The sequence below is a fragment of the Panulirus ornatus genome, chromosome 23 (genome assembly GCF_036320965.1).
Source record: "Panulirus ornatus isolate Po-2019 chromosome 23, ASM3632096v1, whole genome shotgun sequence".
Lineage (NCBI taxonomy): Eukaryota > Metazoa > Arthropoda > Malacostraca > Decapoda > Palinuridae > Panulirus > Panulirus ornatus.
This window is the reverse complement of record NC_092246.1, coordinates 7,641,402-7,655,912: the sequence shown is the minus strand read 5'-3', so window position 1 is coordinate 7,655,912 and position 14,511 is coordinate 7,641,402. Positions and strand designations below refer to the sequence as shown.

The window sequence follows — 14,511 nt, the reverse complement described above, 5'->3', positions numbered from 1 at the left end:
CAAGGCTCAGGACAAGATAACAATGATAAGTGTTAAGTACATGGGTTATAGGTCAAGATAACAATGATGAGTGTTAAGTACAACATGGGTTATAGGTCATGATAACAATGATGAGTGTTAAGATAAGTACAACATGGGTTATAGGTGTTAAGTACAACATGGGTTATAGGTTAAGATAACAATGATGAGTGTTAAGTACAACATGGATTATAGGTGTTAAGTACAACATGGGTTATAGGTCAAGACAATAGCGTCACTTGTTGGAAAGATGGCTCACCTTATGACATGGTTGGAGCGGAGCAACACCACTCTTGCTGACCTCACCATCCCCGGCAGCTGCATCGTGAAGATAACCTCAACAGCACCTGTGCCGAAAACACATATTTGGTTACACTACATCACACACCTACACGGGTGGTGACCCTCCAGGGTAAGGTCATATATGGGTCACCCACGACAACTTCTGGTTAAGAGCACTGCAGGTAAGAGCCAATAACAATGAACAAATATATCCTAACTGTGATGTTATGAGTTTTGTATTGTTCACATGGAAGAGTATGGCTCCTAGTTCTGTGTGTGTGTGTGTGTGTGTGTGTGTGATTACGACGTGCAGTTGCACTTGATATGTAAACGAGAGTTTACACTCGTATTGCCCAACCCTAAAATAACGCACGTATATATGTACCATGTCTTTACTCCTATACACACACACACACACACACACACACACACACACACACACACACACACACACACCCCAGCTAAAGCCAGGTGCCCCTTTATTAACCAGCTCTGATAGGATAATGAACATCTGGGTTGAGTATGGCCCGCCTGCAACGCCCGTTTGAGCTCGTGCTGACTCATGGTCAGCAAAAGCCCTACACACACACACACACACACACACACACGCGCGCGCGCGCAAAATTGTGATCCTTTCCAACACACACACACACACACACACACACACACACATATATATATATATATATATATATATATATATATATATATATATATATATATATATATATTGGAGATATGATGATCACACTTGTGTGTGATGATAGTATGAAGGTGAAATCGCATCTCAGTAGGAGTTCATACAAGTTTATTCAACATGTAAATCTTCTATCCATGTGGCACGAAATGTTTCGTGGAGACAGTCCACCTCATCAGCTGCCAGTACTTAACAAAGTTATTTAAATGTCAACATCACACTTGGTGCCCGCCGTACAACACCAATCCATCTAGGCCCAGCACTGTCAGCTATGTCTGGTCGTAACCCTTGTGAGGGAGAGTGATTAAGGAGGGCCAGGTGGCGGGGGTTGACCTGGGCAGCTAGGTGTGTTATGAACAACTTTTTTGTTTTGTTTTCGTGTTTTGTCAATTCTCTCATAATGATTTGGCTAATGCTAGGATAGGCTTTCAAATTGCCTGGGGACATATCAAAGTTCTTAGTATTAGCAATTAAGACAGATTCAATAACGTTACGTGTAGCATAATCAGCAGAGGGTAAAAAATATCTATGAGGTGATCATTTTCATGACAATGTTTAGTGATCGCATTTTTGTGGCCATCCCTGCGTACTGCATGACGGTGCCAATAACACTTCTCAGTTACAGTTACACCAAATTGCAGTCTAGAATAATTACCTTCATCATCTTGGCAAGCATTATTAGACATACAAAGTTTAACTAAGTCAATGAAAGCTTTTATGGGCAAGTCAAGACTGAGATGGGACAATTTCCTCTTTCAATATGTGATGGTTTCATTAATGGGTACTTCACTGAAAAGGGAAATTCACATCAAAACTAGTGAGTCCATGATAAGGCAAATTAATGTTTCTGATTTTGTTTACAGAACCTAAGGTATTAATAACAAGCAATGTGTTCATCTTCCTCTTCACTTGGAGCGCCCGATCTGGCACCAACCCCCAGGTTCCTCCTCCTCCTCCTCCTCCTCCTCCTCCTCCTCTCTCTTTAACCTTCCGTAAACAGTGTGTGCTCGAGATATACGCAGCTGGCTAGTGATGGCGAGGTCGCTCCCTCACCAAAAAAAAATCTACCCTCGTGCAAGTCTGGCCTTGTGGCAATCCGTGGTGTGCAGGGTTGCCAGACGTTCGACAAGCATCTAGGCCACATCCTGCGCATTCTCGCGGCCAAATCGGCCAAAAACAACACAGTTCCGACAGATGTCAGGGAAATTCGGCCAAAAATGTTTCATACAAGAATTTGTAATGGATCAAACATTAAATTAACCTGCAATGATACAGTACGACGAAGCCTAGTCTTAATAAAGATTAACTTTTCATATGACGGACGGTGGAGAGACGCAATGAGGTACGCTAAGACATCATCAACAACAACAAGGTACGTTCTCCTCTTCCATTGTTATCAACCATATCAACCCCCATTGAACGGGTCGACCATGCGTGGAGGCACGTTCATATCCTAGCCTAACTTTCCTCGACACTGAAGGATGGGCACCAACACAGACTAGGACTGTACCGATTTCGTCATTTAGTTTACCACTTGAGAGCTACAGAGATTATTCTCTCAACTACCGAGTTGCTAACAAGCGGTTGTTAAGCAAAAGCCAAAACATCACTGGCTAATTCTATGGAGATCTGCGTCCCAAGCTGAGCTTCAAAAACTATGTACAGCAGACCCGTAAGTATTATAGTCAAGATGATACAGATGACCTATTCCACACACAGCAGGTTGAGTCATCAGTGTGTGTGTGTGTGTGTGTGTGTGTTGCCGTAAAGAAGAATATAGGAATATAACACCTTACATGCGATGAATATGGTTTCAGTTGTCTATTATATCATTATATCCTTGCTCATTTCCACAGAACATATACTATGGTTCAGACACACATTTTCCTGCTATCACCGCGGCGCCACAGCGGGTGCGGTGCCTGATGTATAACGCTAAACAAACTCACGTCATACTTGTCTTATATACAAGATCGTCTGTTTTTCTAAAGGTTTTCTCATTTCCAGTCATATATGAAATATATCTTTATAGTTTCTATTTCCGTATATTTGTTTTCAACAAGATATAAAGTATTGCAAAGATACATTCCTTTCAACCAACCATCATCACACATACACGAAAGAGAAGAAATATTAATATACATTCTCTTCATCCCCTTAACCCGATCGCCGACCCTTGCGTCAGCAAGGTAGCGTCAGGAAAAAAATATCTAGAAAAGTCACATTCTCTCCCATCTACACACGAGCTGTCAAGTGTTACGTAACGAAACCACAGCTCCCTATGCCACATTCAGGCCCCACAGACCTTTCAATAGTTTACCCGGACGTTTCACATGCAATGGTTCAGTCCATAGACAGCACGTTGACGCCAGTATACTACATCGTACCACTTCATTCTATTCCTCCGCGTTTCAACCTCCTTTTATATTAAGGCCCCGATCGCTCAAAATCTTTTTCACGCCATCCTTCCACCTCCAGTTTGGTTCCCCACTTCTTTCCTCCACCTCTGTCACATACTCTGTTAATCCTTCCTCACTCATTCTCATATATATATATATATATATATATATATATATATATATATATATATATATATATATATATCAGACACCACCATGAACCATACATATATTGAATATCCTCTCCAACCAGTCAATAATACAGTCACCTCCTTTTTTATTACATTCCACAGCAATACCATCCAAACCCGTCGCCTTGCCGGCTTTCATTTTCCGCAGAGCTTTCACTACCTCTTCTTTATCTACCCAATCATTCTCCCTGACCCTCTCACTTTGCACACCACCTGGACCAAAACACCCTATATCTGCCACTCTATCATCAAACACATTCAACAAACCTTCAAAATACTCACTCCATCTCCTCTCACTTCACTACTACTTGTTATTACCTCTCCATTAGCCCCATTCACCGATGTTCCCATTTGTTCCCTTGCCTTATGCACTTTATTTACCTCCTTCCAAACATCTTTTTATTCTCCCTAAAATTTAATGATACTCTCTCACCCCAACTTGTGAGAAGACACTGGTAAAGACGTGTATAGACATACAAACAAGATACGCAAGTAAGACTAGCGTAACAAAGGAGCAAGTTCACTGCCGGAGAACTTCTCCCTTCTGCCGCCAGAGCGCATGACGCTCGTTCAAAACAAAAGGGAGACGAGCGTAATACGTCACGTATCAACGTTACATGTAGGGACATACGAGAGGATATACGACAGGCGTTCAAGCGGCTTACGTCTGCGATAGATGCGATTGGATGATGTGTGTGTGTCAGAGAGAGAGAGAGAGAGAGAGAGAGAGAGAGAGAGAGAGAGAGAGAGAGAGAGAGAGGTGGTGGTGGTTGGGGGTGGGGAGATGGAGGGTATAAACCCTAAGCTCGTCTTCCATCCGGGCTGTTGTTGTCCCTTTGGCTCAGGCGTGTGAGGAGGCAAGTAAGTCTGGGACGATAGTGTTGGGTAGGTGGCAAGGGAGGGGCGGGGGACGTGATGACTGGCCTCAGGAATGAGCAGTTGCTGCAACACACTCTACAACTTGGCAGCTTGATGTGGTAGTCCCAGTGGCGACCTACTGTTGTCCCTGCTGTGTCTTGACGCTTCGGGACGGGATCTTGTATGCGGACAGTTGCACCAAGCTTGAGAGTGGGCAAGGAGCAGGCGGTGCTGTTATAGTGCTCCTCCACCGTCCGCTGCAGTGTGAGCTGTCGTGTATCACACTCGTCCTGCCACTGGGAAATGAAGGATCGGCGGTGTGCTGGCCTGCCTGTATGCAGCGGGTGACCGCGGAGGAATCTGAGCAGGTGCCCGGCCGTCAGAGAGGCGGGTCGTGGCGAGTACCTCCAGCAATCCTCGGTGGAAGTGGGTGCTTCACCTGCTTCACACAGGCCTCAACATGACCGTTGGCTTGCGGGTGATGCGGTCATGAGACGCGGCGAGTCACGCCCTAACGCTTGAGGAAGGCACGAAATTCGGAGCTGGAGAACTGCGGTCTACCGTCCATGCGTAGACGGACAGGTAAGATGTCAAACTCAGCTTCGAGGTCTGCTGGGGTCGAGTCATCGACAGGGGTGAGGGAAAGCGCGTCTCCTTCCCCTCCTCCTCCTCCTCCTGTGTGCTCCTTCCTTCCCTTCAAGCCATACTGTGGTGAAGGAAAATTGCGTCGCCTCATTTAGACGCTGGAAACGTGGGTTCAAAGTGGCCACCAACGGCTTGTGAGCGACGAGGTGATCGAAGTGTGGTAGACCCAGCAAGGACAGGCGGCACTATTTGAAGGCCCACACAGCTGCCATGAGTTCCACTACCACAATGGCATATCTAGTCTCATCTAGTCTCAACGTCACGAAGAAAACGTTAGCCACATTGTATCAGCCGCCACTTGTCACCGTGGAGCCGAAGAAGGGCGTATTCTACACCTTTCAGACGAGGGACGTCTGTCTGCAGAACTGTAGGAAGAAGAGTGGGATCGAAGTGGGCGAGAACTGGAGTCGAGGTCAGGGGTTGTTTCACTCTGGAATGATGTGTGGTGGTCGGGGGTCCACACGAAATCATTCCGCGGGCTGAGACGGGAAACTGAGGGCGTCTGCCGCTGTCGCTGGCTGGTGCAGGCTAGGCCAGCCCAAGTCAGGTTAGGGGGATGGCCCGGGGAGCGAGAACAGCTAACAGATCAGACATGGTCAGCAGCTGTTCACCTACGGAACACCTCTGGGTCCACCAAGACGTCCTTGAACTCTTTCAGAAGCTTCTGGCGATCCTCCTCCAACTGCTAGGAGCTGAGGACATCAGGGTTAACATCGGCCGGACATCAGGCGTGGAGCGATGTAATCTGCTTGGGCTATGTAGCAGGGATGATAATGTGGGTCATACCAGGAGAGCAGGACTTCGTCTATGTCACGTCCGACGGTGGTGTCGGCTGACACATCTCCCAGGGTAAGAATTGCCTTGAATGATGCCACAGTTTACAGTTGTTTGCCAAGAGAACCTCCTCGTTCTGCAGAGGGGAGAGGTCACACTCGCGGAGACCAAGCTGCTGCAGCTGTCGTTTCTGGGCCGGTGTCGGGCGTGCACAGCAGAGTCCCTCGATGTGAACCGTCGGGCAGTAACACTCCGACGTTGACCGGGCGCGCGATGTTTGGCTGGGCACCTGTGGACGTCACTCTAGCATCAGGCAACGGCCAGCTTTACTTGTCGGCTTGTTGTTGTCACGGAGTTTCTGCGGATCCTGTAGTTTCTGGCGACACACCTTCTCGAAGTGTGCCGTCCGTGTGGCCACAATGGGAGCACTTCTCTCGTCCTTCAGGATGTACAGCCGCGCCACAGTCACCACACACTGCTGACGGCGTTCTGCTTGTTGTTTGGTGGCGCGGGTTATCGAGCGCTTGCGATGCTTTGACATCTTCTGAACAGTGTTTGACTTGCCTGCCAGGTCCGCCTCGGTGTTGTCGGCTGACGCCTCGCTGCGACACAAGGACAGGGTGTCGGACAGTTCAGGTGGAGGGTTGATGGCCAGGAGTTTCAACCGAATTTCCTGATCTCGGATGCCTGACGTGAAGCGAGTCACTGGAAGGGCGTCTAATGCAGTGTTCGCACAACCCTGCATCGTCACCAACCTCCTTAAGGGCGACGTAGAAGTCATCGAAGGCCCCGCCTCCCCTCCCGCCTCCTTCATGCCCATAGCGTTCCTCGATGCGCACCCCGACGTAAGGTTTAAGTTGCGCTGGTGCTTGAGGTGATCCTTGATGAGCTGAAGGATGTCTCCCATACCCAGATCGGTGTCGTTGGTAACCGCGATGGCGTGGTCCATAGTGATGCTCATCTCAGGTGTCAGACAAGACCTGAGGTGTGCGTGTTGTGTCGTCCGACCAAGCACGACTCCACAACTTACATTCGCGGAGAGAAGTGCTGCACGTGAGCTTGTGAGGCTGGGCCGGTGGTGGCTGGCGGGCGAGGCGTGTGGCCTCCGTGGCGTCAGGATTCCCCTCAGCCCCGCTGGTGTCCGTCGTCTGCTCGGCCACTGCGGAACGGGTGGGCACCTGTTGCATCATGTCTTGAAGCCGCTGTTGCTGCTGAAGTTGTTGAGTGGCGAGCTGTTGCTGGGCCCTCCATCATAGCTGCCAATCTCTACAGCGGTGACGTGGCGTCGGCGGCGGCGCCGAATGCTTGCCTGCCTCTCCCCGTCTCACTTGAACTCAACCGACGACCACTTTTCCCTTGCTTGCGTGGGATTGCTGGGCGTCGCAACATCAGCTGCGGGGACAATGATTCACTGGCGTCGGGGAAACACATCAACAACACCTGGGGTGAGCAGGGGAAAAGTGTCAACCTAAAGCCAGTACAGTCAAGTGCGAGAGACATCTGGGCAGGTCAGGGCAGACCACAGACGCTCAGGGAAGGCGAATGGCACGGGCAGTGCTGGTCGGCAGCGCGTGGACATGGGCATCACCTAGGGGGTTAGTTACGGCGTCCTATGGTGGCTAGCAATATCTTGCGTCAGTGTGTCAGTCTTTTGACACCACTCCTTGGCCTTACTCGGTGCGCCATGTAGGAATGGTGAAACCAAGACGCTGGTGAAGACGTGTGTTTGGACACAAACACACGAGATAAACAAGCAAGATTAGTGATATAGGAGAGGGTGTTGACAGGTCGAGAACTTAACGCTTCTGCCGACAGACAGAGTTGCCAACTCAAATTTAAAAACTTACTAAAATAGCGAAAAAAAATGCGCTTCGAATTGTTTCTTCTCTTGGACGTACCAGATTATCATTATTATTATTACTATTATTATCATTATTATCATTATATTATTATTATTATTATTTTTTTTGTCGCTGTCTCCCGCGTTTGCGAGGTAGCGCAAGGAAACAGACGAAAGAAATGGCCCAACCCACCCCCATACACATGCCTTGATTCAATCCACTGACAGCACGTCAACCCCGGTATACCACATCGCTCCAATTCACTCTATTCTTTGCCCTCCTTTCACCCTCCTGCATGTTCAGGCCCCGATCACACAAAATCTTTTTCACTCCATCTTTCCACCTCCAATTTGGTCTCCCTCTTCTCCTCGTTCCCTCCACCTCCGACACATATATCCTCTTGGTCAATCTTTCCTCACTCATTCTCTCCATGTGACCAAACCATTTCAAAACACCCTCTTCTGCTCTCTCAACCACGCTCTTTTTATTTCCACACATCTCTCTTACCCTTACGTTACTTACTCGATCAAACCACCTCACACCACACATTGTCCTCAAACATCTCATTTCCAGCACATCCATCCTCCTGCGCACAACTCTATCCATAGTCCACGCCTCGCAACCATACAACATTATTATTATTATTATTATTATTATTATTATTATTATTATCATTACTATTGTCATTATTATTATTACTATTATTAATAAAGTTTCTTGGACAGAAACTGATAGTGTTAGATCATATACATGGCACATCATAATATCAGCTCATGCTCAACAAGCTGCAGGAGCATAAACAAATGACTAATCACAACCACTCAGTATAGATAAGTGTTAATGTGGTCAGAGTAGTCCAGAATGTACAAAACAAAGTTACATCAGCACTTGAGAACCAGAATGTACTAAACAAGGACTTCACAGAACATTAAGGAATCTAGGATGATTGTTAAAGTGGTCACAGTAGTATAGAATGTACAAAACAAAGATACATAAGCACTTGAGAAACAGAATGTACAAAACAAGGACTTCCCATAACATTAAGGAATCTAGGATGACTAAGTCAGAATCCAGGATTCGGTCTACGTCACTTGCGGTGGCTTCCCAAGGACGCCTCATCACTAGTGTTACACCACTCACATGTCACAACAGTATATCAGCTCATGTGCATAACAAGGTGCAGGAGCATAAACAAAAGACGATCACAACCACCAGTATGGATGATAAGTGTTAATGTGGTCACAGAGAGAGAGAAAAAAAAGCCATAGAATTATTTTCACTAGGACAGGTACTTGGAGGTGATGGCAGAGCTCTTCATGGAACGTCGTTCTGTCATCTAATCTACATCACTGACCGAGTGCTACTTCAGCCCAGTGTTACGGTGCCAAGTGTTCTGTTTGTACATTGTTGAATTTCGCCCCCCAACCTTATTGACCAACTGTCTAAGCAAAACGTTTTGAGAGGATGCTGCTGTTAAACCGACTACTACATAGAATCAACGACCATATGTCACCTAAAATTAATGGTTTCACACATGGTAAAAAGGATACACAACCGTATCACTACTTTCCTAACAGCTGCCTTTGATATTGTCAATAAACAACTTATCCTCTATGAGTTAGCAGAAATGGATACTCAGATATCTCTCTGATTAAAGTCGTCTGTGTTGTTTCAAGGCTGCAGAAGTAGAGTGACCACATGCATTTAGCCCCAAAATTGTTGAATGAACTAATCGATGCATTACTAAAATAGATTCCACAGTGTCCCAGAAATGTCACTATTAGTTACGTTAATGATACGCTTGTACATAACAAAACATATCGTGAGATGCAAACCGTTCTCAACTGCATATACAGAGTATCATGTGGAAATGGTGATCTAAGTTTTATGTTGGGCAGACTGGTAAGGAAGGGTCTTTCTGTCAGACTTAAGCACCATAAATATAGTATAAGAACAGGACAAGAATCAAATGCCTTGTTTAATCACGTTAAAAACTAAGATCATTGTACTGACTGGAGTAATGCCATCTCAGTTAATGCCATCTCAGGGGAAATATCATCGAATCTTCTATTATTAAATACACAAAGAATTGTAAACTTAATATTAATGAATGTTTACACAAATTGGATAGATTTATTATTGATAAAACTTGCAAACAGTTCCCCTTCTCGTCCACATAATAAGTACATGATACGCTTGTTGCTAGACTCGAACACACCCGACCTCCATTCGAGTAGTTACTTGTTTACCAAATGGCATCCTAGCTACGTCTCTTCGTTGTATGTTATCAACCGATTTATAATTCTTTCTTGTATCTCCCCTGATGATGTGATTATTACACGAAAGTGCATTTGGGAACTTACTGTGTTTCATATTCCCCATGGACTCATAGGAATATACTTGATCAAGCGCAAAATTGTGATCCTTTCCAATATATATATATATATATATATATATATATATATATATATATATATATATATATATATATATATAAAGACGCTTCAGGCTTGGAGATAAGAAGTGTGTGTGTGTGGGTGGGAGGGTGGGTTGTGTAAACATTAAGCCTACCTCGCTGCAGTGGCTTACGTCGCCAGGGTTATGAACCACCGCCTCACCCACGCATCGAGAGTTACCGGTTAAGGATATTCTTGTAAAATTGTTTAGTCAGTAGTGAATAAACTTTCGACTGTATCATAATGAAAGTGTCAATTACTGTGACAAAGAAAATGTATCGAATGTGGCAAAGTGGAAAAAAAGTGAATTAGTGGAGTAATTAACTAAGGAAACTGAGGTAATTGCCTTGGTAATACAACATATGGCATCTACATTACGTAGGTCAGAAGCGAGCGGGTCAGTAGTGAGTATCCAACCACGATGTCCACAGTTTGCCCAGCTCAGGGAAGGTAACGCTAACTTTTACCAGGAATCCCGGTAAGCCATCCCTCGCTCTGTTACACAGGATGTCTATAAAGTGTGCAACGCTCATCCTCCTTTAAGGGTAAAGAGCCAATAATATGTCTGCAAAAGACACTGATAATTTCAATTCCAAGTGGGCAACTGTAGGGGGTCGAGTGTCAATGGTAAAGGGCCATAGGCCAACATAAGCCTCAAGAGAATCTTTATCATTGTGTGGACGGAAACAGTGAGTTGTACCAAAGACGTACGCCGGGCGCACACGTGAATAATGCACGTACACGCCCACCTGACCTGGGGAACGTAGGTCGTCGTTAAGCAAGGACTGCCGCACGCCCGGATCCCCGTGCGCGTACAGACTGAATTGACCGGGACATGTGTTACTAGTTGATGCTGTCTGAAGTGAACTTGTACCATGAAAAGACCAAAAAGAGCCGCTAGTCAGTATTATGGTATGCGGCAGAAATTACAGTGTACTGCTTGTTTTGAAGTGTTTAAGTGCATTACCTAAAATTTCCCTTACACTTATGAATCAGTTTTACTTATAATTAGCAGGTGTGTTCGGATACATGCCATATTATTTCTAATACTGACAGTAGACTGATATCAAATATAAGAATATTCGTGGTTTTTTCTTAGTCTATAGGGAAGTGAGTGGTCGCATTATGCTTGGCAGTCCATTGGCCTAGTTGGGTCATTAATGTTCTCATTAAGGGGTTTTGAATTATGGCTTACTTGATCATCATCATGGGAAATGTATAAAATAAAGAGGCAGGAGGTCAAGAAAGTTGGGTTAAGATAGTATCGTTTAACTTTATGGAGAATAAAAAAAAAAAGTTTTGGATGGAGGTAAATAAAGTGCGTAAGACAAGAGAACAAATGGGAACATCAGTGAAGGGTGCTAATGGGAAGGTAGTAACAAGTAGTGGTGAAATGAGAAGGGGATGGAGTGAGTATTTTGAAGGTTTGTTGAATGTGTTTGATGACAGAGTGGCAGATATAGGGTGTTATGGCTGAGGTGGTGTGCGAAGTGAGAGGGTCGGGGAGAATGGTTTGGTAAACAGAAACGAGGTAGTGAAAGCTTTGAGGAAGATGAAAGCCGGCAAGGCGGCGGGTTTGGATGGTAATGCAGTGGAATTTATTAAAAAAGGGGGTGACTGTGCTCTTGACTGGTTGGGGAGTGCCTGAGGATTCGCGGAATGCATGCATAGTGCCATTGTACAAAGACAAAGGGGATAAAGGTGAGTGTTCAAACAACAGAGGTATAACATTGTTGAGCATTCCTGGGAAATTATACTGGAGGGTATTGATAGAGAGTGAAGGCATGTACACACCATCAGATTGGGGAAGAGCAGTGTAGTTTCAGAAGTGGCAGAGGATGTGGTTTCAGAAATGGTAGAGGATGTGTGGATTAGGTGTTTGCTTTGAAGAAAGTATGTGAGAAATACCTAGAAAAACAAATGGATTTGTATGCAGCATTTATGGATCTGGAGAAGGCACATGATAGAGTTAATAGAGATGCTCTGTGGAAGGTATTAAGAGTTTATGGTGTGGGAGGCAAGTTGTTAGAAGCAGTGAAAAGTTTTTATCGAGGATGTAAGGCATGTGTACGAGTAGGAAGAGAGGAAAGTGATTGGTTCCCAGTGAATGTCGGTTTGCCGCGGGGGTGCGTGACTTCTCCATGGTTTTTTAATTTGTTTATGGATGGGGTTGTTAGGGAGGTGAATGCAAGAGTTTTGGATCGGGGGCAAGTATGCAGCCTGTTGTGGATGAGAGAGCTTGGGAAGTGAGTCAGTTGTTCTCTGATGATACAGCGCTGGTGGCTGATTCGGGTGAGAAACTGCAGAAGCTGGTGACAGAGTTTGGTAAAGTGTGTGAAAGAAGAAAGCTGAGAGTAAATGAGAATACGAGCAAGGTACAGTAGGGTTGAGGGACAAGTCAGTTGGGAGGTAAGTTTGAATGGAGAAAAACTGGAGGAAATGAAGTGTTTTAGATATCTAGGAGTGGATTTGGCAGATGGAACCATGGAAGCGGAAGTGAGTCACAAGGTGGGGGAGGGGACGAAGATTCTGGGAGCGCTGAAGAACGAGTGGAAGGCAAGAGCAGTATCTAGGAGAGCAAAAATGGGTACGTTTGAAGGAATAGTGGTTCCAACAATGTTTTATAGTTGTGAGGCATGGGCGATAGATAGAGTTGTGCGGAGGAGGGTGGATGTGTTGGAAATGAGATGTTTGAGGACAATATGTGGTGTGAGGTGGTTTGATCGAGTAAGTAATGAAAGGGTAGGAGAGATGTGTGGTAATAAAAAGAGAGTAGTTGAGAGAGCAGAAGAGGGCGTTTTGAAATGGTTTGGTTACATGGAGAAAATGAGAGGAAAGACTGACAAAGAGGTATATGTGTCAGAGGTGGAGGGAACGAGAAGTGGGAAACCAAATTGGAGTTGAAAAGATGGAGTGAAAAATATTTTGAGCGATCGGGGCCCGATCATGCAAGAGGGTGAAAGGCGTGCAAGGAAAAGAGTGAATTGGAACGATCCGGTATACCGGGGTCGACATGCTGTCAGTGGATTGAACCAGAGCATGTGAAGCGTCTGGGGTAAACGCTGGAAAGTTTTGTGAGGCCTGGATTGGAAAGGGAGCTGTGGTTTGGTGCATTATACATGGCAGCTAGAGACTGCGTGTGAACGGATGTGGCCTTTGTTGTCGTTTCCTAGCGCTACCTCGCGTGCGTGCAGGGGGAGGGGGGTGTCATTTCATGTGTGGCGGGGTGGCGACGGTTATGAATAGAGGCAGCAAGTATGAATTATGTACATTTGTGTGTGTGTGTGTGTGTGTGTGTGTGTATATATATATATATATATATATATATATATATATATATATATATATATATATATATATATATATATGTGTGTGTGTGTGTGTGTGTGGACGTGTATGTATATACATGTGTATGTGGGTGGGTTGGGCCATTCTTTCGTCTACTTCCTTGCGCTACCTCGCTAACGCGGGAGACAGCGACAAAGTATAATAATGACATAATTCATATGACTTCACGGGGAAAATGAAATCACGTAACAGCATTATTCTGCAAATCACGTAACAGCATTACTGTACGAATCACGTAACAGCATTATTGTACGAGTCACGTGACAGCATTATTATACCAATCACGTTACATTATTATACGAGTCGCGTGACAGCATTATTATACGAATCACGTAACAGATTATTGTACAAATCACATGACAACTTTATTGTACGAATCACGTGACATCAATTGATTTTCGTCGCAACTCATTCATTAGTTAACACTTACGTATACAGTGCTGAACAGATTATTATACAAAATCAAATAACATCTGTCGCCTGGCTAATATCAACTGTTACACACATGACAATACTATAGACAATTTGTACAATTTTCTTCTCTGGGAAAAACCATACTCGAGAAAAAACAAACCATATATTGTATTCGATACTTACACTTCTCTTGTCAAATCTCCTCGCTGTGGTTCACTAGAAATACACCCTCTGAGAATTATGACACTTAAAATTACGTAAAGCCTTGGTATATATATATATATATGTATGTGTGAGTGAGGAACGAATAGCGTGGTGTGACACTGAACTCCCTCTGCTGCCGTTGCACTGAATACCGTGTCGCACGCCACTATGTAGTGGAGGTAATTCCGTCCAGAAGTCTGATGATACTGAGTTATCGGGTGGTGTTTTTAATGGCCCCCCTTTTTGTTTTGTTATTGTTTATGTCGAGCATTATTCATTGTTAGTATAGATATTGGGTTAACTTCAGTGTTACTAACTGGTGGCTGATGAAGGGGTAGGTTGAGGAGAGGTGATAATGATTCGAAATGTCCATGTGGTGACGCA

At 44.9% G+C, this 14,511-nt stretch overlaps 1 protein-coding gene across 1 annotated transcript in view; it reads right to left on the bottom strand.

The window, feature by feature from the left end:
- LOC139756769 (probable 4-coumarate--CoA ligase 1) overlaps window positions 1–14,297 on the bottom strand; it is a 35,570-nt gene extending 21,273 nt beyond the window's left edge. The window contains exons 1-2 of the mRNA XM_071676538.1: window positions 14,107–14,297; window positions 278–365 (exon numbers count right to left, since the gene is read on the bottom strand). Of these exons, the coding sequence (XP_071532639.1) occupies window positions 278–342 (65 nt within the window). The 5' untranslated portion in view covers window positions 343–365; window positions 14,107–14,297. The remainder of the gene's footprint in view (window positions 1–277; window positions 366–14,106) is intronic.
- Window positions 14,298–14,511: the final 214 nt, after the last annotated feature.